General features: G+C 51.2%; 1 protein-coding gene across 2 annotated transcripts in view; it reads left to right on the top strand.

The window, feature by feature from the left end:
• Positions 1-14,900: 14,900 nt before the first annotated feature.
• The window catches only part of CREB3L1 (cAMP responsive element binding protein 3 like 1), a 36,766-nt gene continuing 29,892 nt past the window's right edge, over positions 14,901-21,774 (top strand). The window contains exon 1 of one of the 2 annotated variants that reach the window (XM_012790004.3): positions 14,901-15,475. In XM_012790004.3, the coding sequence (XP_012645458.2) occupies positions 15,374-15,475 (102 nt within the window). In that variant the 5' untranslated portion in view covers positions 14,901-15,373. The remainder of the gene's footprint in view (positions 15,476-21,774) is intronic. The other variant, XM_012790009.3, reaches the window with a different exon arrangement.

The following is a 21,774-nucleotide window of genomic DNA, read 5'->3' as shown; positions in this document are numbered from 1 at the left end:
CACCAACTCGAATTTCTGTATCCCCAGAAACTGAGCAAAAGGAGAGCCCGGAAGCCCCATAACTCCAGCCACTCTAACTCGAGTGACTATGTACCATTCATTATCCATCAATCACTTACTAAGTAAGCACCAGTCACACACCAGACACTGTGTTGCTCTCTGGGGCACAAAGAACAAGGAGCAGTCCTGGGCCTCAGGAGCCCACAGCCAGGTGGGATGGAATGACAGGTACACAGACAGTGCCCTATCTTTCACTCTGAGCTAGAAGAGGAGTAGAAGGAGCTATGGGAATTCCAGGGACCTTTAATCTGGGTGGGGGTGAGGGGGAAGCCACTGGCTATGGTCTGAATGTTTGTGTCTCTCCCTGCAAATTCCTATGTTGAGATCCTCACTCCCAAGGTGACAGTGTTAAGAGGCAGTGCCTTTGTGAGGTGACTAGGTCATGGGAGGGGCACCCTCACGAAAGGCATTAGTGACCTCATAAACAAGACCTGTGAGAGACCCCTTGCCCCTTCCACCATGTGAGGACATGATGAAAAGACCACCATACGGACCAGAAACCTTGCTGCTAGCACCTTGACCTTGGGCTTCCAGCCTCCAGAACAGTGAGAAATAAATTGTTTCTGTTGTTTATAAGCCACCCAGTTCATGATTTGTTTTGTTTTGTTTTGTTTTGTGACAGAGTCTCGCTTTGTTGCCCTGGCTAGAGAGTGCCATGGCATCAGCCTAGCTCACAGCAACCTCAAACTCCTGGGCTAAAGTGATTCTTCTGCCTCAGCCTCCCAAATAGCTGGGACTACAGGCATGCGCCACCATGCCCGGCTAATTTTCTCTATATATATTAGTTGGCCAATTCATTTCTTTCTATTTATAGTAGAGACGGGGTCTCGCTCTTGCTCAGGCTGGTTTCGAGCTCTCCCGCCTCGGCCTCCCAGAGTGCTAGGATTACAGACGTGAGCCACCGTGCCCTGCCTTTTTTTTCATTTTTTAAATCTTTAATTATTATCGGTATGTAATAGTTGTATATCTTTATAGGGCCCATGTGATGTTTTGATATAGGCATATAATGTGAATTAATCGAATCAGGGTAATTGGGGTGTCCATCACATGGTAGTTTTTATAACAGCCTGAGTGGACTGTTTCTCTGTCTCCATTCTCTGTCCCCAATGGCTAGAGGTAAAGTTCCTAAAGGCCAGGAGGCCAAGACAGCTGCAGACGAGGTGCTGTCAATGTAGATGAAGAGACACACATACATACACAAGACAGACGACATGAGTGTGCCTTTCCCCATGGGATAGGGCGGGCGGTCACAAGGACATGTCTGACCTTGCAAGTGGTCATGTTAAGAGCCCCACATGGGAGTAGGCACTGATGAAATCAGAGAGCAGAGCATTTTTCTGACATTTCACATGCACAGACTCTTTCATCCTCACCAGGCAGGGCCCTAAACACGAAACAGATACTGTTTTCTCCCGGCTTTTCAGATGAACAGACTAAGACTCGGAGAGATCTAAATGACTTGCTCAACCCCACTGTATGGTCACTGGAAGTGCCAGCACTGAATCCATCACTCCCCAGGCATCTGCTGGGGCTGCAGTCTGTGCCAGGCCCCCCGCTGGGCACGGGGGATACCAAGGCGAATGGGACATGGTCCCTGCCTGTCCCTCCAGAAAGCCAACTGGGCCGGGCGCGGTGGCTCACGCCTGTAATCCTAGCACTCTGGGAAGCCGAGGCGGGTGGATTGCTTGAGGTCAGGAGTTCGAAACCAGCCTGAGCAAGAGCGAGACCCTGTCTCTACCATAAATAGAAAGAAAGTAATTGGCCAACTAATGTATATAGATAAAATTATCCGGGCATGGTGGTGCATGCCCATAGTCCCAGCTACTCAGGAGGCTGAGGCAGAAGGATTGCTTGAGCCCAGGAGTTTGAGGTTGCTGTGAGCTAGGCTAACGCCATGGTACTCACTCTAGCCTGGGCAACAAAGCGAGACTCTGTCTCCAAAAAAAAAAAAAAAAAAAGAAAGCCAACTGCATAATGGCAAATGCACAGTTTCTCAAGTCAGACAGAACCTGTGCTTAAATCTCAACTTCCCCACTGACTAACCCTGTGAGCCTAAGCTGGTTGCTAACTTCTGCACCTTACATGCTGAGTCTCAGTTTCAAAGCATGACCTAGATCCAGTCAGTCTCACGCTTAAACCCTCCATACCCCCATCAGCTCGGAGTAAAATCCAAACTCCTTAGCAGGGCCACATGTGACCCACATGCTGCTCCCATATCCAGTGCATTTCCTGTCCCTGTCTACACCTCATCTCACCCTCAGCCGCACCGGCCCTGGCCATGCCTGGAGCAAGACAGGTATTGCCACCCTCAGTCTGACCTTGTCCTTCTCTTCTCTGTCCTGGATGCACTTTCTCCAGAGGGACACATGGCTGACTCCCTCCCACCTCTCAGGTATCTGTCCCCTCATAGAGGCCATCCCTGACCACAGTGTCCAAAATGGTGGCCCTGCCACTCTCAACTGTACTTTTCTTCAAGGCAATTAGATGATGTTATAAATAGAAGATGCTTAGTCTGGTGCCTGGAGCTTAATTGGCACATAATAATGGCAGCTGCTATTATTATTGTCATTGTTGATATTGTTGTTGTTACTTTGGTGCTCATCGTCTTACTGGGGGGACAGGTGTGAAAATAATTTGTGATAACCAAGCTCTTACTCCTGAGCCCTCTGCTTCACTTTGCTTCATTTTTTGTCCTGTCTGCCAAGGTCACCCTCTGGGTCTGGCCCTGCCGGTTAGGAGACCTCCAGGCCCCGCACGGGCTGGGGGCAGTGGGCAGAGCCCAGACCAGGCCTCAGAAACCCGTGATTTCACCCCCGGAACAGGCCCCACATCAAAGCCAGTCTTGGAGGGGTGAGGCCTCAAGATAAATGGAAGATTAAAGAAGGCTCAGTCTCCACAGGCCACAGGGAGAGGCAGCCGGCAGGCGACCACAGTGGGGAGGCCCGGACACAGCCCTGGCAGTGGCCATCTTGGGGGGTAAGAGGAGAGAAGGGGACCCAGGCCTGGGCCGGGGGGCCTGGCAGGGCACCTTTGCATGGGTCTGGGCTCCTTCTTATTAAATGTTGGCCAATCCCTCCTGCCCATGCTTGCTTCTTAACCCTTTCCCAGCCAGGCAGCATCAGGGAGGCTCAAGAGAGGAAGGCCTGGGCCTCTCTTCCAGAGTTTGTTTGGTCATAGGGTTTGGTCATTGGGGTTTGCTCCCTCCAGCAAGGGAGCCTGTAATGAGGACCTCCTGGCCCCAGTCTTCCTCCCCAGGGAAGGTCTGTAATTAGTGCAGGAGGCGAGGCTGGGGAAGCTCAGACAATGTCATTTGAACCAGGATGAGACAGGGCTCAATTGCTAGTCTGTACATTTTTTTTTCTAGTGCCATTTCATATACAAAACTCCAGCAAGCTTAACCCTTTCCTGGTTGGGCCCGGATGCCAGGGTTTCAGCTTGGCATACTGTGTACATGCCCATGTCTGAGCTGTGCCAGTCTCACCTGCGCCACACACACCCCAATTCAGGCGAGCCATGGTTTCAGACTTCCTTAACATCAGCCAGTCAATCATCCAGCAAGCCCTTGCTGAGTGTCACCAGCTGCCAAGCACCAAGGGGAGGGGACCCAAAGGAAAGTCTCCCTTCCTGCCACAGTCCTCTGAGCAGGGAAGGAATGCGCACTAGAAACAGGTGGCAAGCGGTACAAGACAAGGTAGAATCAGATGATGGGAACCGGTGCAGGGCAGGGGAAGGAAGCCGCAGGGAGGAAGGAAGAGTAGACAAGACGGGCACCTGGAGGCTTAGCATGCGGTAAGTGAGCTGGAAACATGTCCCGTGGGAGCTATCTTCCCGGAGCAGAGTTCCTTTGCAATCAGGGCCTGAGGGCTGAACCCACAGGGAGAGTGGAGGCTGACAAAGCCGGCCCCAGGTGGAGACAGAAGTCAGAGCCATTGCAGGCAGAGGCTATTGCTTCCTCCCAGTGCTCCTGAAGCATTTGTCACAAATCCCTGAGCTACAGTTCATCTCACACTGGACCACAACCTGTGTGATTACAGATCTGGGCCCCCCACTGGACCACAAGCAGCCTGAGACCTCCAGTCTCAGGTGCCTCAGCAATGAGCCTGGTACACAAGAGGTACTCAATAAGTGCTCTTTGAATAGATGGTTGGGCTTGGTTGAGAGAGTTGGAGGAGTGTGGAAAAATCTACTTCTATAGACTTTCCCAGAGGGGATGCAAAATGTGATCCCACTGCCCTTGCAAATCACATCACAAGCTCCCTAACATATGAAAGGCTTCCAGAAATCAATAAGACAAGACCAACAATTTTAAGAAGGTCAAAGAATAGGAGTAGAGTCTCCAGAAAGGGAAACATAAATTGTTCTAGGACATCTACAAAGATGCTAAATCTTGGGCATACTGTAGCTCTGACTGGGCGGTGCAAAGACAATATATATAACCTAAACATGTATACCTCTGTAATATTCTGAAATTTTAAAAAAAATATGTTCAATCCTACTCAAGAAAATGCAAATTAAAAATACACTGGAGACCAGGAGTGGTGGCTCATGCCTGTTATCCTAGCACTTTGGGAGGCTAGGCAGGAAGGTCACTTGAGCCCAGAAATTTGACACCAGTCTTTGCAAAATAGTCTCTACCCTGTCTCTACGGGAAAAAAAAAGAAAAAGAAAAAGAAAAATCAGCCAGGTGTAGTGTGTACCTGCAGTCCCAGCTATTCAGGAGGCTGAGGCAGGAGGATTGCTTGAACCCAGGAGTTTGAAGTTGCTGTGAACTATGACGACCCACCTGCAATCTAGCCCAGACAACAAAGCAAGACCTTGTCAAAAAACAAAACAAAATAAAACAAAACACTGGAAACAATTTATTATCTTATCTATGAGATTAGAAAAATTCAAAAGTTTGATAATACCCTCAGTTTGAGAGACTGTAGAGAAACCAGCAATGTCATATATTGCTGGCAGGAGTATAAATTAGTACAAGATATTTGTGAATATCTATCAGTGTTACAAATGGACATTCTCTTTCTCCCTTAATCCCACTTCTGAGAATTTATCTTACAGATACATAGTGTTTGAAAAACTCTATCATTGCAGCATTGTTTGTTACACTAAAAAACTAGAAACAAGCCAGGCGTGGTGGCTCACGCCTGTAATCCTAGCACTCTGGGAGGCTGAGGCGGGAGGATTGCTTAAGCTCAGGAGTTCGAGACCAGACTGAGCAAGAGCGAGACTCTGTCTCTACTATAAATAGAAAGAAATTAGCCAAACAACTAAAAAACAACAACAACAACAAAAAACAAACAAACTAGAAACAATCCAAGTGGCCATCATTTGAGGACAGGTAAATAAATTATGGTACATTCATACAATGGATGGCTACGCACCTATTTAAAAAAAAGAATGAGGAAGTTCTCTAGGTACAAATAAAGGAAGATCTCCAAAACAGATTAAGTGGAAAAAAAGATGCAAAAGAGTGTGTATAATAACCTCTTTTTCAGTGAAAAATAACCAGAGAAATATTGGCAGGGCGTGGCGGCTCACACCTGCAATCTTAGCACTCTGGGAGGCTGAGGCAGGAGGATTGCTCAAGGTCAGGAGTTCAAAACCAGCCTGAGCAAGAGTGAGACCCTGTCTCTACTAAAAATAGAAAGATATAAATTGGTCAACTAAAAACATATAGAAAAAAATTAGCTGGGCATGGTGGTGCATGCCTGTAGTCCCAGCTACTTGGAAAGCTGAGGCAGGAGGATGACTTGAGCCCAGGAATTTGAGGTTGCTGTAAGTTAGGCTGACACCGTTGCACTCTAGCCCGGGCAACACAGTGAGACTCTGTCTAAAAAAATAAATAAATAACCAGAGAAATATCTATATGCATATATGTATGCATGCATGCATAAACACACACATACACACACACATACATACACACACACACACACACACACACCACATAAGGATGCCCAAGAAAGTAATAAAATTAATTCTATGTTGGTTAAAGGGTGGGAACTTAGTGGTTAGTATATAGGATGCAGAGATGGGAGGATTGCTTTTTGTCCTATTCCTTTTTTGAGTCGTATAAATGCATTATATATTCAACAAATTTATAAACACAAAAAGAACCCAAAGAAAATTCTACCTGGGACTGAGGGCTCTGGAATTCTTCCCAAGTTGCTAGTAGATATGATTCTACCTCTGCCAGCTGCCCCTCTGTCATTTGCCTTTCCTTGTTCCTGCCAGGTTTTCCTAAGACCCTGGGTTCCAGCAAATGGTGCTGCCATCTCAACTCAGGCCTCAAGAGCAAAGACCATAGACTATGAAGTCAGACCAAGTCCTCTGTGTGACTTTGGGCAAGTTACTCCACCTCTCTGAGCTTCAGGAAATCAGGGTACCTGCCTCCAACGGTTATATAAAGGTGTAAATGAGAAAACTCGCAGGAAGTGCTTAGTACAGATTCTGGGACATGATAAATGCTATATTGTACCAGACTTACTGTTCATATTCTTTGCCAATATTTTCATTGGATGGCTATTCTTTGTCTTATTGATTTATAAGAGCTCTTTATTGATTCAGAAGATTGAGGTATGCACTGCAAATTGGCAGAGCACTGAAAAGCAATGGGGACACAGTAAGTGGCAGCTTGTGAAAATCATTACATTTCTATGATGACGTCTTCTGCAGGCCATGCATGCTGGTGTCTGGAGGTGTCCCACATTGAAGACCACAGGAGCTTATCTTTTCTTTTGGAGATGGAAGCTCTCTCTGTCACCCCAGCTAGAGTGCAGTGGTGCCATTATAGCTCACTGCAACCTTGAACTCCTGGGCTCAAGCAATCCTCTTGCCTCAGCCTCCCCAGTAGCTAGGACTACAGGTACCTGCCACGACACCAGCTAATACTCAATTTTTAATAGAGATGGGGTCTTATTCTTTCTCAGGCTGATCTCGAACTCCTGAGCTCAAAAAATCCTCCTGCCTTGGCCTTCCAGAGTGCTAGGATTACAGGCGTGAACCACCACGTCCGGCCCCAAGGATCAAAGTCTTGAGTCATGGGGCCTGTGTCTCTGTGTCTCTCCACCAGTCTCCCCTGGGTTGTCAGAGATGGTCATTCTCTGAGGCACCTCCAGCTGCAGCCCTGAGAACAGCGCTACCTTCTACTCTAGGTTAGACTCATTATTTGTCTTCCCCAGGGTCCCCAGGTTTGTGGAGCACCTGGGTGATGCCAGCTCCTATAAGACATGAACTCACTGATGGGTACGTGCAGGGCCTCCCCTGGAAACCCTAAGCCTTCACCGCAGAGGAGGGAGAACCCTGGCGGGCAGGTCTGAAGGGGAACGTCGGGGGACTGGGTTGGAATACACAGCACTGGGGCACCCCACCCTGATCCTTGGACACTTGGCACTTGCTTGCCAGAGAGCTGAGAAAAAATATAGCTCCTCTGGGCCCATATCCATTCCTTTTTCTCCAGAGAATTGGTCCACCCTTCAGATCTGGAGACTCGAGAAATGTTCCTCGGAGCATCTGGAATATATATTTGCTTTAACCAGTCATTGCCAAGGCCGAGGTTGCTGGTTTTCTGTTTGTTCTGCTCAGCCCCAGAGGCCGCAGCTGGTCTCTGAGGATGGAGGGTGCCCAGGGGACCCACTCTGTGCAGGACCAGGGATGGTGACACCCACCTGGACCTCTTCCTCGAAGGGAGGAGCCGGGGAGAGGGCCAGTGGGGGATAAAGGCTGAGTCTGCAAAGTCCCCAGGCTCCTCCCAACTCTCCAGAAAGCCCCTGATTACTATGCAATTTGTCCAATCCCAGACTTTGACCCCGCAGAAAGATGAAGTCACACAGAGGCAAGATCAAATTTCCAACCCTCTGCTTAATAGCTGTGTGACCTTGCACAAATAACCTCTCTGCGCCTCACTTTCTTCACCCATGACAGTAAAACTATATGTGCATCTCTGTCTTGCTTCTACAGGCATTTAAAAAAACCCTACAGACAATGGAATTGGATGGTTTTTAATAGGAAAAAGGACATGGAGAAAAGGGAATACAAACATAAGATGAAGGCAAGATGCAGTTAATTTGTGAAATGCACCTCCATGAGATTCTGTTTTAAGAGGCAGACCTCAGCAAACTCATTTCTGAGCTTCCTCGCAGCCCAAGAAAAAAAGGAATGCAACAAGCTACAAAATCCAGAGTGTCTATTAAATTATTCATAAAAATAGGCCCACTGCTCAGAAGCAGCCAGCCTTTCTGGGCCCTGACATCAGAGTAAAGACTCTTCCTAAAGGGGCAAGTTGGGGTGAGGGGCATGTGTATGCAGTGGGCCCCTCCCCAGATGGGGATCATACTATCTCCAAGGGTCTTTGTGAGTTTGGAACAAAATGCTTGACTGTGCCCCTCAGGCTGGATGGCATATGGTAGGTGCTTAAAATGTGCCCATTTCCTTCCTTCCTCCTATTCTGTCTACTCCCAGCGAAGGGGCACTGCGAGATCTTACAGGCATGGGATACTCAGCTCTCCAGTCACTCAGCAAACACTTACTGAATAACCTGCTATGTGCCAGACTCTGGGTTTGGCAACCCTGGGAAGGCCCCCAAACCTAGCTTGTGCCTTCCCTGCTTTCCCCAGATCTCTGGGCTCAGAAGCTCTCGCCCTCCCCCTGCCAGCCACTCTTTTGGGGACCAGGGCACTGCCTCCTCCCCAGCAGGGCTGCAAACCCCAGGGCAGCCTGCTCCTGTGGCTTCTCCCTCATTCCCCACATAGCTCCAGGCTGCTCCCTCCGACCACCACATTCATGGAGCTTGGCCACGTGCAAAAGCACAATTAATATTCCGCTCAGTCCCCCCCAGCCCTGCTGCCTATTGGGAGAAGATGGAAACCAGATTTGCAGCCACACTCTCTGGCAGGGACGGACACAGAGGCGGGCCCACCCCTAGGTGTGAGCTGGCGCTTTCTCCTCCACAGGCGTGTGCACGTGCACAAATGGCGGAAGCCCCACACACTTTGATCCACACCTCCAGACATGGGGTCATCCTCCTGGGTGGGCATGTGCACACGGCTGTACCGCCATGGGCTGCACACCCAGGCCCTGGCCGATCACTGCTTGGGGGACACCTGGGATCCTCACATGCAAGGACCACATTTGATTTCTGGGCAGAGGAAGACAGAATCATAGCATTTCAGAGCTGGTAGAATGGAATTTCAGAGACCACCTGTCTAAAACCCTCATTTTACAGGGACGTATCTAAGTCCCTGGCTTAACCTTGACTGTTATGAGTCCCCATGGAACTGAATTGTGACGGGGTGCCTTTTAGCAAAGCCTTTGATTTAAATGACCATGCTGCTTCACTGCTTCCTGGTGACAAGCCACTTCAGCCCCTCCAGCCTTGGAGGTTGGAGAAACCAAGGCACAGGGGAGGGATGGGGAGCTAGAGGTGAGAGGGTGGGGACAGGGACTTGGCCAGTAAATCATAGGCAGAGACAGGCCTCCAACTTTCCATGCCCCTGCCCTTCCTCTCAGCCCCACAGTTCTAGCTCTGCCAGCCTAGGTGGGGCAGGATTTGCAGGGGAGTGTCTCTGACAATGTGAGGCTCACCAACCCTGGAGAAACAACTGGCTTTGTTGATTTTTCTTTTACTTGAGACGGACAGAGGAAGGAGGATGGAATACAGTACGCCTGAGTGTTTGTCTTTGTGGGAGGGAGCCAGGCAGCCCGGGTTATGAAGACATCTAGAAGCAGAGCTGGTGCAGGTGACTGAGGCCGGAGGGAGAAGGGTGAGCTGGGAGCAGGAGGAAGCGGAGCAGGAAGCGGGTGGAGCTGTTCCCCAGCTGGCAAGCGGACAGACTGCCAAGGGGCGGGCCTGTCTCCTGTCCAGAGATGGGACCATAGAGCAGAAATTCAGGGAAAAAGAAGCTAAAATAATTACCAAGAAAAGGAGCTGGAAGGGAGGCAAGTGTTTTCTTAGTCCTTAAGGAACTTCAGTCTTCGGAGAATTTAAAGAAGAAAAAAAATCTATCTTGAAGGCCTTTCTCCAAGTAAGGGTGGCTGGTGATTCACTCACTGCTGAGGAAGGGCCTGGAAGGAAGGCCCTCCCCGCAGCTCCTGCCTCTCCCCAGTGAGCAAACTCAGTTCATCTGGGGTGAGTGGAAAGGGCCCTGGGTGCAGGGGCTCGAGACCCAGGTTTCAGTCCCATCTCTGCCTCCTGAGTCTGGGTGGCCTAAGATAGGCCCCCGATGGCCCCAGGCCTTGCTTTTCTGTAAAATGAAGGAAAGGCACATCATATAAACTCTCTGAGCCTTGGTTTTCTCATCTGTAGGTTGGGGATAATAATATCATATTTCATCGAATCTAAGATGTCATCAGTTATATGATGCACCATTATTTTACATACACTAATGGACAAAGAACACTGTCCATTAAGCTGTGACATGCCACCGTTTGTAACTCACTCTCTGACTTCAGAGGTGTTCAAATGTGCAAAGAAATATGCATCTCAGAATCAGTGAAATATGATACTTATTTCACAAGCTTGTTCCAAGAATTAAACGAGATAATATAAGTATTTAGCACCTGGCACAGAACAAGTACTCAATAAATGTCAGGTATTTTTATGGTTCAGGGTGGAGTGGGGAAGGGACCACAGGCCAAAGGGGTGGAGAGGAGAGCGCTGAGCCCACCCCCACCCTCCTAGCAGGGTGCCACCCCAGGGGCTCCGTGTCCAGCTCCACTGGGGGGCACAGGGAGAGCAGCTATATAGCCCATTTTAGGGAGCCCCAAAGAACAAAGGGCCCCCCCTGTCTGCGCCCCGGAAGTCAGCCTAATCTCCAGGATGAATATGTTTTCATTTCTCAGAAGTTCCTTTAGAGTGTGCCAAGGCGTTTTTCCCTTTATGATCCAGGCAAACAAGGCAGGTTTACTTTGGGTGACCTTCTTACCACCACCCAGGGCCTGCCTGCCGCGTGTAAACACCCGCCTTGTACCCCCCTGGAGGTTCACGGGGCAGGAGCCTGGAAAATCAGAGTGCCCGAGGGGGTAGCCCCTGCTCCCCAGGCCCTGTCCTGGAAAAGGCACATTTGGAAGATCCCTGGAGAGGATGAGACCCTCGAGGGCATCAACACCTCCCCCATCTTATAGCTGTGGAAACTGAGACTCAGAGAAGGGAAGTGACTCTCCAGGGGTGTCAAAATGTGGCAGTCCCCAGCCAGCCCTCCACCCCTATACACATACACCCCCATTCCTGCTCACAGCTCAGCCCGGCCTGGCAGGAGACTCCCTCTCCACCTGATCTTCAGTGTCTAGGACAGACAAGAAGCTTATCTCTGTCCTTTTCTTCCTGTGCGTCACTGTCACTGACCGTGTTGGGATGTCATTATGCATGAAGCTTTTGCTTCTCAGCTGGAACAGCTGCTGGGGAGCAGCAAGCGGGTATTGCTGAGCTCATAACAGGAGGTGATGCGGTCTGTGCTTTTCTTGATCTGGAATATTCGGGGCTGTAGAGGTGGTGTCTGCAGAACCGACCTTGGCCTCTGCCCCCTGACTCCTTCAGATGTGCAGAAGGGGCCTGAGACGGGCTGGGCTGTGGGACCAGGTCCATAGGCAGGCAGGGATGGAGCAAACTCTCCACATTGGGTCAAAACCTAGACTTCAGACCCAGTGAGCCACCTCATTCCCTGTCCTGGAAAATCTTTAATAGACATAAGGGATGTGCTGCAGTCCACACCCTACAGAAGGCTTCAGGTGGGCCCGATTCTTTCCAGGACTTGCATGGAACAGAGCCTCGGCCTCAGTGTGAACATAAATACCGGGTCTATGTAGGGCACTGGCACTTCTCATTCACCATCTCACTCCTACGGCCCCGCCTGCCCCTCTGAGCCAGGCCTTTTCCTCTTTCTCCTCTCCTTGCTGTTCTCTCTGCCTAGGATGCTATTCCCTTGATTTTGCCCCATACATGACCCCAGTTCTTGATTCAGTTCTCAGCTCACACGTGACCTGTCTGGAGAGACCTTCCCTACACACATGGTCGCACCACACTATTTGATTTCTTCACAGTCCTTCTCATGATCTGAAATTATCTTCTTTAAAATTTTTATCCATGCTGTCATCCAGCCACCCTTTGCTCCCACATTTGCTCTGGGATGTAATTTCTTAATCGCCACTGTGTCTCTAGTGCCTGGTCTAGGACCTGTTCAGTAATACTTGTAAAATGTGTGAATAAATTCCCCTTTGTCCTCATCTCTGCTGGACTCCGCTTCCCCTTCATTCCAGAAAGAAAGTTATCATACTCCTCTAGGTGCTGGGTTCCACACTGCCTGTTCCCCCTCCCTCCCCCTGCCACCCCTGTCCCCAAGATTTCTCTTGGGAGATGCCACTCAGACTCCACAGGAGGTGCTGGAACCAGAATGTCTCCCCAGGATTATTTTCAGTGGTTTCCTGGGGTGTTCACCTGGGTAAGAATAAGGAAAGAGAGGACACTCTAATCCTACTTATCTAAAACTATATAATCTTCCCCAATCACTTAAATGGTACCTGTGTCTCTAATTACAGAGCAGGCTGGGAGGAACACAGGCACAATTTCCAGCCAACCTCAGGCAGAGGGGCACTTTTGCTCCTAGTGGCAGCCTTCAGGGACTCCAGCTCAGGAGCCAGGACTTCAGACACCTGCTGTCACAAGTTTACTCATGACAGACTGGCTTGTTCTTCCAGCCAGAGACCACTTCCCTTGTTGTGAGAAGAATCAGCCACATTTCAGTGTTTGAAGGTTCCCCATTTGTTTTTTTGTTTTTGAGACAGAGTCTCACTCTGTTGCCCGGGCTAGAGTGCTGTGGCATCAGCCTAGCTCACAGCAACCTCAAACTCATGGGCTCAAGCAATCCTTCTTCCTCAGCCTCCTAAGTAGCTGGGACTATAGGCATGCACCACCATACCCGGCTAATTTTTTCTATATATTTCTAGTTGGCCAATTAATTTCTTTCTATTTTTAGTAGAGACAGGGTCTGACTCTTGCTCAGGCTGGTCTCGAACTCCTGACCTTCAGTGATCCTCCCGCCTTGGCCTCCCAGAGTGCTAGGATTATAGGGGTGAGCCACCGTGCCCAGCTGAGAAGTTCCCCATTTGGTCAGATGTGATGCATCTGGGGAAAACACCCATGGTCCCAGCCCCCTAAATCTTCCGACAACTGTTTCAAGAGAGAACTGATTTCTCTTTGGCCCACCTTAACTTCTCAGAGTTGCATTGCTGTTGAACTGGCCCCAGAGCATGGGCTGTAATCCTAGCTTCTCAAGAGGCCAGGGAGCTAACAGTCAGGTGACAGCCCAGAGGGTCAGAACTTCACTAGCCAGAACTGTGTCAACTGAGTCATGAGATGGGGAGAAGCCACGTGCCTGCCCGCCGCCCCAGGCAAGCAAACAACTGCTGTCTCAGCCTCAGCATGAGCCCTTCTCCCACCCTGGCTCTGAGAGCAATTTCGATGACATCCATGTCTTAGCTGCAATGACATCTCCACTTCTGAAAGGCCTTTTGGTTCCTGAGCTAATTAAAAGCCCCAGACAGAGAGGACACATTTAATCCTATTAATGACTCTGGGCAGGAAACTGTGAGCCCAGCCCTCCCAGGGAGCGCCTTTCTGAACCGCCTCCATTTGTTCAGGTGCTCGGTGATTGTTTATCAGCCCTTTCAAGAGATTAAGTTGTACGCAGGAGCAGGTTAGGTAATGGATCCAGGGGGCCTGGGAGTGTCTGGTGACTGGAGGGTGCAACCACCAGCACCTTGGCTCATCCGACTCCACAGCCTCTGTGCTCCACCTTCCTGCTCTTCAGAGCCATGGGGGGGACTTGGCGATTGGTAAGAAGAGGAGTACTCACCTATCTCTTGCTGTTCACCCAGCCCTTTCACACGGGGGAAGCTGGGGACAGTCTTTGCCCTGAGGAGTCTCACAGCCCAGTGGGGCACTTGAACAAACAATGACAATGCCACATCAGATGCAACAATGGAGGCAAGCACACATGTCCTTTGAGTGTATATAGGGGTAGTAACTGCTCCAGCCTGTGAGTTCAGGGAAGGCTTCCTGGAGGAAGAAACATGCGAGCTGACAGTTGAGAGTTAGCAGGTGAAAATCTCCCCATCCACTGAGGGAGAGACTGTCCAGGTGGCTGTGAAATGGAATTCCCTGACTTTGGGTTTGGTTTGGTTCAGGCATAAAGCTGGAAGAATGGGAATAACTCAGCTTCCTCACCAACTTATAGGACAGTGGTTGATAAAGCCTTATCAAGATGCCAGTGTTCTGGCCGGGCGCTGTGGCTCACGCCTGTAATCCTAGCTCTTGGGAGGCCGAGGCGGGCGGGCGGGCGGATTGCTCAAGGTCAGGAGTTCAAAACCAGCCTGAGCAAGAGCGAGACCCCGTCTCTACTATAAATAGAAAGAAATTAATTGGCCAACTGATATATATATATAAAAATTAGCCGGGCATGGTGGCGCATGCCTGTAGTCCCAGCTACCCGGGAGGCTGAGGCAGAAGGATCACTTGAGCCCAGGAGTTTGAGGTTGCTGTGAGCTAGGCTGACGCCACGGCACTCACTCTAGCCTGGGCAACAAAGCGAGACTCTGTCTCAAAAAAAAAAAAAAAAAAAAAAAAAAAAGATGCCAGTGTTCCAAGGAACACTGTTAGCTGTTCAGGACCATTTTGCTTTAAGCCCCTACCTTGAGCGTTGAGAGAACTGAGATTGCTAAAGACTAGGTTGCAGATGTCTCTTTAAAAGAGGAGGGCACCATTCCTGGAGCCACGCCCACTTCTCATTAATATTAAATTATCGTGAATATTGATGTGGGGGCGTGGCGCGTTGGCCAGCTGGGCTAACCAGCCAGGGGTTCCCACTTTCACAGAGAGGAAAGTGACAGAAGCCGTGCAGTGGGAGACTCAGGACAGCGGAGCGGCCAGCAGCCACCCAGTCTCGGGGGAGCGCTTAGCTCCCCCGCCCCCGGCTCCCACCCTGCCCGGGGGGCTCCTCAAGCCCTCAGCCCCACCCCCGGGCTCCCCATGGAAGCCAGCTGTGCCCCGGGAGGAGCAGCAGGAGGAGGAGTCGGCTAAATGCCCACGGTGCGCCCCGGGCCCCTAAGCCCTGCCCGCTCCGCGCCGCTGCCCTAAGGCCCCCGCGCCCCCCGCGCCCCCCACGCGGGGCCGCGCCGCCTCCGCCCGCCCCTCCCCCGGGGCTGCGCCCCGGACCTGCCCCCCGCCCGCTTGCCAGCGCTCAGACAGGAGCTCTGGGCTGGGCGCGCCGCCGCCCTGGAGTGAGGGAAGCCCAGTCCAAGGGGGTCCCAAAAGCCGGCCGCGATGGACGCCGTCTTGGAACCCTTCCCGGCCGACAGGCTGTTCCCCGGATCCAGCTTCCTGGACTTGGGGGATCTGAACGAGTCGGATTTTCTCAACAATGCGGTAAGATGAAGGGTCTGCGTTCCCACTCCACCACTCAGCACCCCTCGTCGGCACCCCTCTTCGCGGCGCGTCTGGGGCCCCAGAAGGACCAGACCACACATCATTGGGCAGGAGCGGGGGAGGGGGCTCGGCGCAGGCAGTCCTGGAGGGACGTGTGCTTAGAGCTCTGAGGTTTGGCGATTAGCTTCCTCGACATCTCCCTTAGACCCCAGCCTCGGAGCTTGAGCAGTGCGCGCCCCTCCTGGGGGCTCAATCAGTGGATACATTGGCCACTACCTTCTAGGGGACGGGGACTTGGAGGCGTCGGGGCCATCCGATCCTTGGATATGCACTCAGGCGGCACCAATGCCCCCGTCCACGTCTTCTAGCCGTCCCCCACCCACTCTAGGGTTCCACGACCAGATTGGGCGCAAAGTGGCAGCGCCCTGTCCTGTGCCCCCTTAGGGCCTCGGTGGCTCCGAGGCTAGACGTCCGCTGGGGGGCGCACGGGGGAGCGTTCAGAGGGCCAGAGACCCGGCGCCCCTAGGGGGTCAGAGCCAGACCCAGGTTCTGAGCCAGTCCCGGAAACTTGAGGATGCTTGCCATGGCCGCTGCAGGGAGTCAGGCCCGAGACCCCACAGGGAGGGACCTGAAGCTCAGGGAGTCAGGGCAGCACAGGGTGATCGCTGGGGAAGAGGGAGACCCTCTGTCCATCTGTATGTCTCTAGGTCGCTGCTCGGTCTCTCTGTCCCTCATGTCTCACTGACTTTCTCCGTCTCCCTCTCCCTGTCTCCTGTCTCTGTCTCTGTCCCTGTGTTTCTCCTTTTTCTCTCTCTTCCCTTCCCTCCCTAAGGAAACGTGGCTTTTCTCTTCTTCCCTCCCTCCCTCTCTCAGGCTCAGCCCTAAGGCCTTGATGGGGGAGGGGCACAGGCTCAGAACTGGAGAAAATATTTGGGTTCAGAAGGGCCTGCCCAGATGAAATGTGGACTGCTTAGGGAACCTAGCCCCTCTTCAGGGAGCCACCAGTTGCGCATGTAGCACACACACACATACACACACTCACACTTACCCTGTGGCCAAGCACTTGAGGGTCCCTAGTTCCTGGGACTAAGATAAACTTGGCCAGGCAAGAGCCAAGTCCTTAGAGGACTTGAGCATCTTGGACTTCCACCTAAACTGTCCCAGGCCACTAGATTGATGGTGGGGAAACAAGCCACAGGACAGGAGCCTGAGTCAGGGAGGCATGGGGTGTGAAGTCTCCCTGTTCTCCATTAGGCAGCACTGCTGGTCACCCTGCACTGAGGCTCCTCATTCCAGGGGGAGTACAATTCTGCAGACAGGCCAAGGGGACAAAGGGAGAGGGCTTGCACTGGCAGTGGAGAGACGTGGGTTCTAGTCCTGGCTCTGCTTCCCCTGTGAGCTTGGGCTGTGCCACTGGCTCTCTTCTCTGGGCCTTAGTTTCTTTGTCTGTAAAATGGGGAAAGGTTGGATGAAGTCTTTCTAAAAATGGTTCTGGCATAGATCCTATGAATAAACCTACAAGGATCTGGGGATCCACACACCCCTCTTGGAGTTGGTAAAAGATGCTGGTCAGAGGGAAGGGGGTTTGTCGAAGTTCAGATGCCCAAAGTCAAAAAAGGTGGTAGAGCCCCCCTATGAGCTTCCCTCAGCCCTAGGCAGCTCTGAGTTGGGCTTTCTTCTGAATGAACTCGCCGCCCGCAGCCTCTTCCTGCTGCTCCATTCAGCCCTGCATCCCCAGCTGCTCATCTGGGCCTTGGTCCAGCGCAGGAAAGGAGGCACGAACAGACAGTGGTATGCAGCCTCGGGACACGGGAGGGGAAGCCCTGCTGGAGAGGCTCCTGACCTCCAGCCAGCAAGGCCAGTGAGGCAGGGGAAAGGAAGGGGTGTCTAAGGGGAGGGAGAGAGAACTCCTGCACTAGGAATCAGGAAATTTGATTCTGGCTGTGCTTCTGCCACCAGCCAGCTGGGCAATTCAGACAAGTGACTTTTCTTTTTCTGGGCCTTGGTTTCCTCGTCTGAAAAATGGGGATATTAGAACCTTCCCCGTAGCATTATTGTAGACATTTAGTGAGAAAATTAATGTAAATATTAACGTAGGCCAGTGCCTTGCATGTAAGAGTGCACAGTTGGCTTAATCCAGAGACTGGATGGGGTGGTAGTGAGAACCACTCACTACGTGACCTTGAGCAAGTTATTTTCCTTCTCTGGGGCCTCCATTTCCTTGTCTAAGGTCCTTTCCAGCTGGGATCCCATACTGACCCAACCCCCAGCTCCCTCTTCATTCTGCATGAGGATAGGAAAATGTTTCCAGGGTTAAGGATAAGTAGGGATGGCATCTGTGCGCTTCTCAGTCTGGAAAATGAGAGTGGATATTCACTATCCTTAAAAATCCAGATATAGGCTGGGTGCAGTGACTCGCACCTGTAATGCCAGCATTTTGGGAGGCTGAAGTGGGAGGATCGCTTGAGGTTAGGAGTCAGAGACCAGCTTAGGCAACATAGTGAGACCCTTTCTCTACAAAAAAAAATTTTTTAAAATATTAGCTGGGCATGGTGGCATGCACCTGTAGTTTCAGCTACTCAAGGAGGCTGAGGCAGGAGGATCACTTGAGCCCACTGTAACTTGAGGTTACAGTGAGCTATGATCACATCACTGCACTCCAGCCTGGGTGACAGAACAAGACTCTGTCTCTGAAACAAATTTTTAAATTCCAGACACAGGCCATAAAGTCACGTCGAAAACGTGTGCTCTGTTGCTCTGTGCAAAAAGCAAAATGTATGCACCCCCTAAATACAACTATGTGAGAAATGTGCATTCACTGGACAGAGACAGGAGACTGAACAGTCAAGTCAGGTGTGTTTAGAGGTGGCTACAGTGCTTTATTTTTTTTCTTCTCTGAGGATACCTTCATGTTGTTGCAATCTTGTTCATGTGATTCTCAGAAACACCCCTCAGTAGCAGCTGCCCTTCCTGCCAGATAGGGGTGGGCTTCTACTCCCTGCCCCTCCCCTACTCTCCCACAGTTCCTGATGTGGCTGCCCTTGAGCCCTCTTCCTTCACACGCTGTGATCCCTCAGCCCGTTGGCACAGAGGAGAGAGGGTCTGAGCTCAGAGAACTGGGATAAAGGGGCAGAGACGGAGGTCATGTCTCTACAGACCCTGGGTCTGAGGGCTCTTCCCGCCTTCCTCTGGCTACGGAGGAGGATGACACTAGCTTCTCTGGAGTGAACTGGCTTGGGATCCCAGAGAAGCCCCAGCTGGGAGGGTGTGGGGAGGAGAAGGAGAAGAGTTCTGTTGTCTCAGAGGGGAGCAGCAGGAAGCTGCAAGGATGTTTGCCCAGCACACTCATTCACCTCCCAGCAGCTGGGGAGGCCAGGTGTGGGAATGACGGGGGACCAGGGACCAGCTACAGAGGATAAGGCTGATCACCGCTCCCCAGGCCTCCAGCCTGGCTTCTCCTGAGCTAACTGGGGAAGCAGAGAGCTACTACCGCTCCCCAGCCTTTGGGAGATTTAGGGAGATTAGAGAAGTATGTGTGTTTGGGTGTTCCTATGCCTGTGGGTGGGCCTTTAACAGCCCTTAAAAGGGGACATGTGTGTGTGTGTTTCTGTTTAAATTCTCACCAACAGGAAAGAGGACCACAGAAGGGCCAAGGCACTCTGGGCTCAGAGTAGAATCCACTAGAAAAGATCTAATGAAGAAAAACAAAGGGAGGAGCCCACATCTCAGGGAGCCTATTCAGAAAGGGGGCCTCCCCAGATAACTACTCTTCCACCAAACCATGGAGTTTGTTTTGGGCAGAGGTTTGGTTCTGTTTTTGTTTTTGCTTCCCCCACTGTGGAGAGAACAAGCTCTCCGAGGGCAGGCGCTTTGTCTGTCTTGTCCACTGCTATATCTCCACTGCCTAGCAAAACCATTGTTGAATGAATGAATGAATGAAATAGGGCTCAGGCCAGACCCCACATTTTTGAGGGAAGAGGAAAAAGGGTGCTTAAGCCCATCCGCTTCCAGCCATCAGGGTCCTGCAGCCTACACTGTCTCTGAGGTTCAGGAAGGCGAGAAAATGGTTCCAATGAGTTGTCATTGCCTTGAGCCATCCCCATACTGTGGCACAGGCCCCTGCAGCCCTGGACGTTCTAGAGCTGGCTGACCCACAGGTGATTCAAACTTGTGGTTCAGGCCTCACCCTAGAACACTGGCTCTAGGGCTTCCATCTTCCCCAGTTTTTTCTTCAGATTGCTCTGGGACTCCTGGATCCCCACTCACACAATTTAAAACTAAGCCTTTTCCAGTCCTACCTCAGGGCCTTTACACATGCCATTTCTACCATCTGGAATGCTTTCCCTCCAGTTCTCTCCATCTCAGCCTTCTGGTCCCAGATCAAATGTCACCTCTTTAGAGAAGCCTCCCTGACCACCTAAAGTGGGACCCCCCCTCTTATTTTCTGTTTCTGTGCTTTGATTTCTTCCTAGCCCTGCACCCAGTCTGCAGTTATTTTATTGGTTTATTGTCGATTTCCTCCATGAGAAAGTAAGTTACATGGGAACTGAGACCACATCAGTTTTGTAGGCTGCCAAAACCTAGCACGGTACAAGGTGGGTGCTCAGTATAGTAAAACTCTACCACAGTGCAATAAGCTGCTCTAAAATTTCCAATTATGTAAAATGTGGAATTATATTTTTGTAGGATCAACGAAAAATGATATTTTTCAGGTGGTCTGTACCATCACAAAAAGCACGCAAGTAAAGATTGTGAAACCTTGCCGTGCGCAGCAGACCATCGGGATCGCGACAGTCGCTTCTTTATCAACCACATGGAGATAAGAGGTTTACCTGCTTCTATTTGAGATGGGGCCCGAGCATAGGACAGAAGCCAAGTTTTGGTCATATTGTAGTAGACTTTGCTGTAATTTAAGGATTTATTGTATTTGAGGAGAAAATTACTTTAGGCTGGGGCAGTTCCTATAAGGAAAGAGGGAAATTGCTTAAAAAAAAAAAAAAAAAAGGTAAAACGAGACCTGAGAGTTCAAGAGGTGTACTGACAATTCCTGAAAGGGCCCTGGAGTTCTCAGAGTTCTGGCCCGGCCAGCACTGAGGGTGGTAGGGACACTGGGTGCTGTCTGCAACCCAATCTGTTGTGAGGTCCCCACGGCTTCCCCTGACCAGCTGGGGATTCCCTCGCTTGATACGTGCGTCATTCCTTCAGCAACCGGGCACTGAAGGAGCACCTGTGCTGGTGCCAGGGTTACCTGGATGAAGAAGACACACCTGGCCCTCCGGTCACCCACAGCCGAGCGAGAGAGACAGAGAGCGAAACAGACAGGATCAACACCATGGGGGGCGCCAGATGGGGCAGAGCATGGTGGGAGGCCGAGCCAAGCTAGAGGTCATGAAAGGTTTCTCAGAGAAGGTGACCTGTGCGCCCCCTTCCTCAATTTCCCCTACCCTTAGAGGCAAAGGAGTTATTGGAAGGCATTTCAGCATGGAGGACTGGGGCTGCCTATACATGCTCCCTTTTATTGAGCATGTATAGGCATCATTGTTCCCTGTGCAGATGAGCAAACTGAGACTTAGAAAGGAGGGGGACATGTTAACTCTGTTGAAGGGTAGAGTCCTACAGAGGGAGTCAAGGAGGAAGAAACTAGAAGCTAGTTCTCTCCCACTGTTGTTCTGGTTTGAGCTTTGCCCTCTAGGCAAGGAAAATTCGGGATCCTGAATATGAGAGGGGCCCTGCCTTCATCCTTGCCCACTGCCGTCTTTAGGGCACCCTCAGGGGTGGAGCCAGATCCCCTGGAGAGGATCCCACATCCCATGCGGAGCCCTCTCATAGTCAAGCCAAAATATTGCTCCCCAGCCCTTCTGAGGACTTGGACCTTTGCTCTCAGTAGGTCCCAGGACTTCCCAGGAAGGTCTGTTTATGTCTGGCCCGGCCCAGCCACTGTGCCAGTAGAGGGGAAGATAAAGGCCCCCCCTGCTTTGTGTCTCCTCCCCTCCTCCCCATACCGTGTACCTCTCGAGAGTCCTGGTACCGAGGCTCTCCCAGAGCATCTCTCTCTGGGACCTGGCTTGCCCTTGAACCTCCCTCAAGAAACCAGCTCCAGATGCTGGAGAACAGGCTGTTCTTCTGGAATTCTCAGCACTCCAGGGGGCAGGATGGAGGAGGAAGATTTGGGTGGAGCTAAGTCAAGACCGTGAGCATTGCTCTGGCTGGAACTCCATGTAACCCCCTTGACTAGGCCAGGGGAAGAGTAAGTGGCAGGACCATGGACCAGGACTGGGGAAAATGTAGCGCTGGGAGTG

The sequence above is a fragment of the Microcebus murinus genome, chromosome 4, assembly GCF_040939455.1.
Source record: "Microcebus murinus isolate Inina chromosome 4, M.murinus_Inina_mat1.0, whole genome shotgun sequence".
NCBI classification, from domain to species: Eukaryota; Metazoa; Chordata; class Mammalia; order Primates; family Cheirogaleidae; genus Microcebus; species Microcebus murinus.
This window is presented reverse-complemented; position numbering and strand designations above follow the sequence as displayed.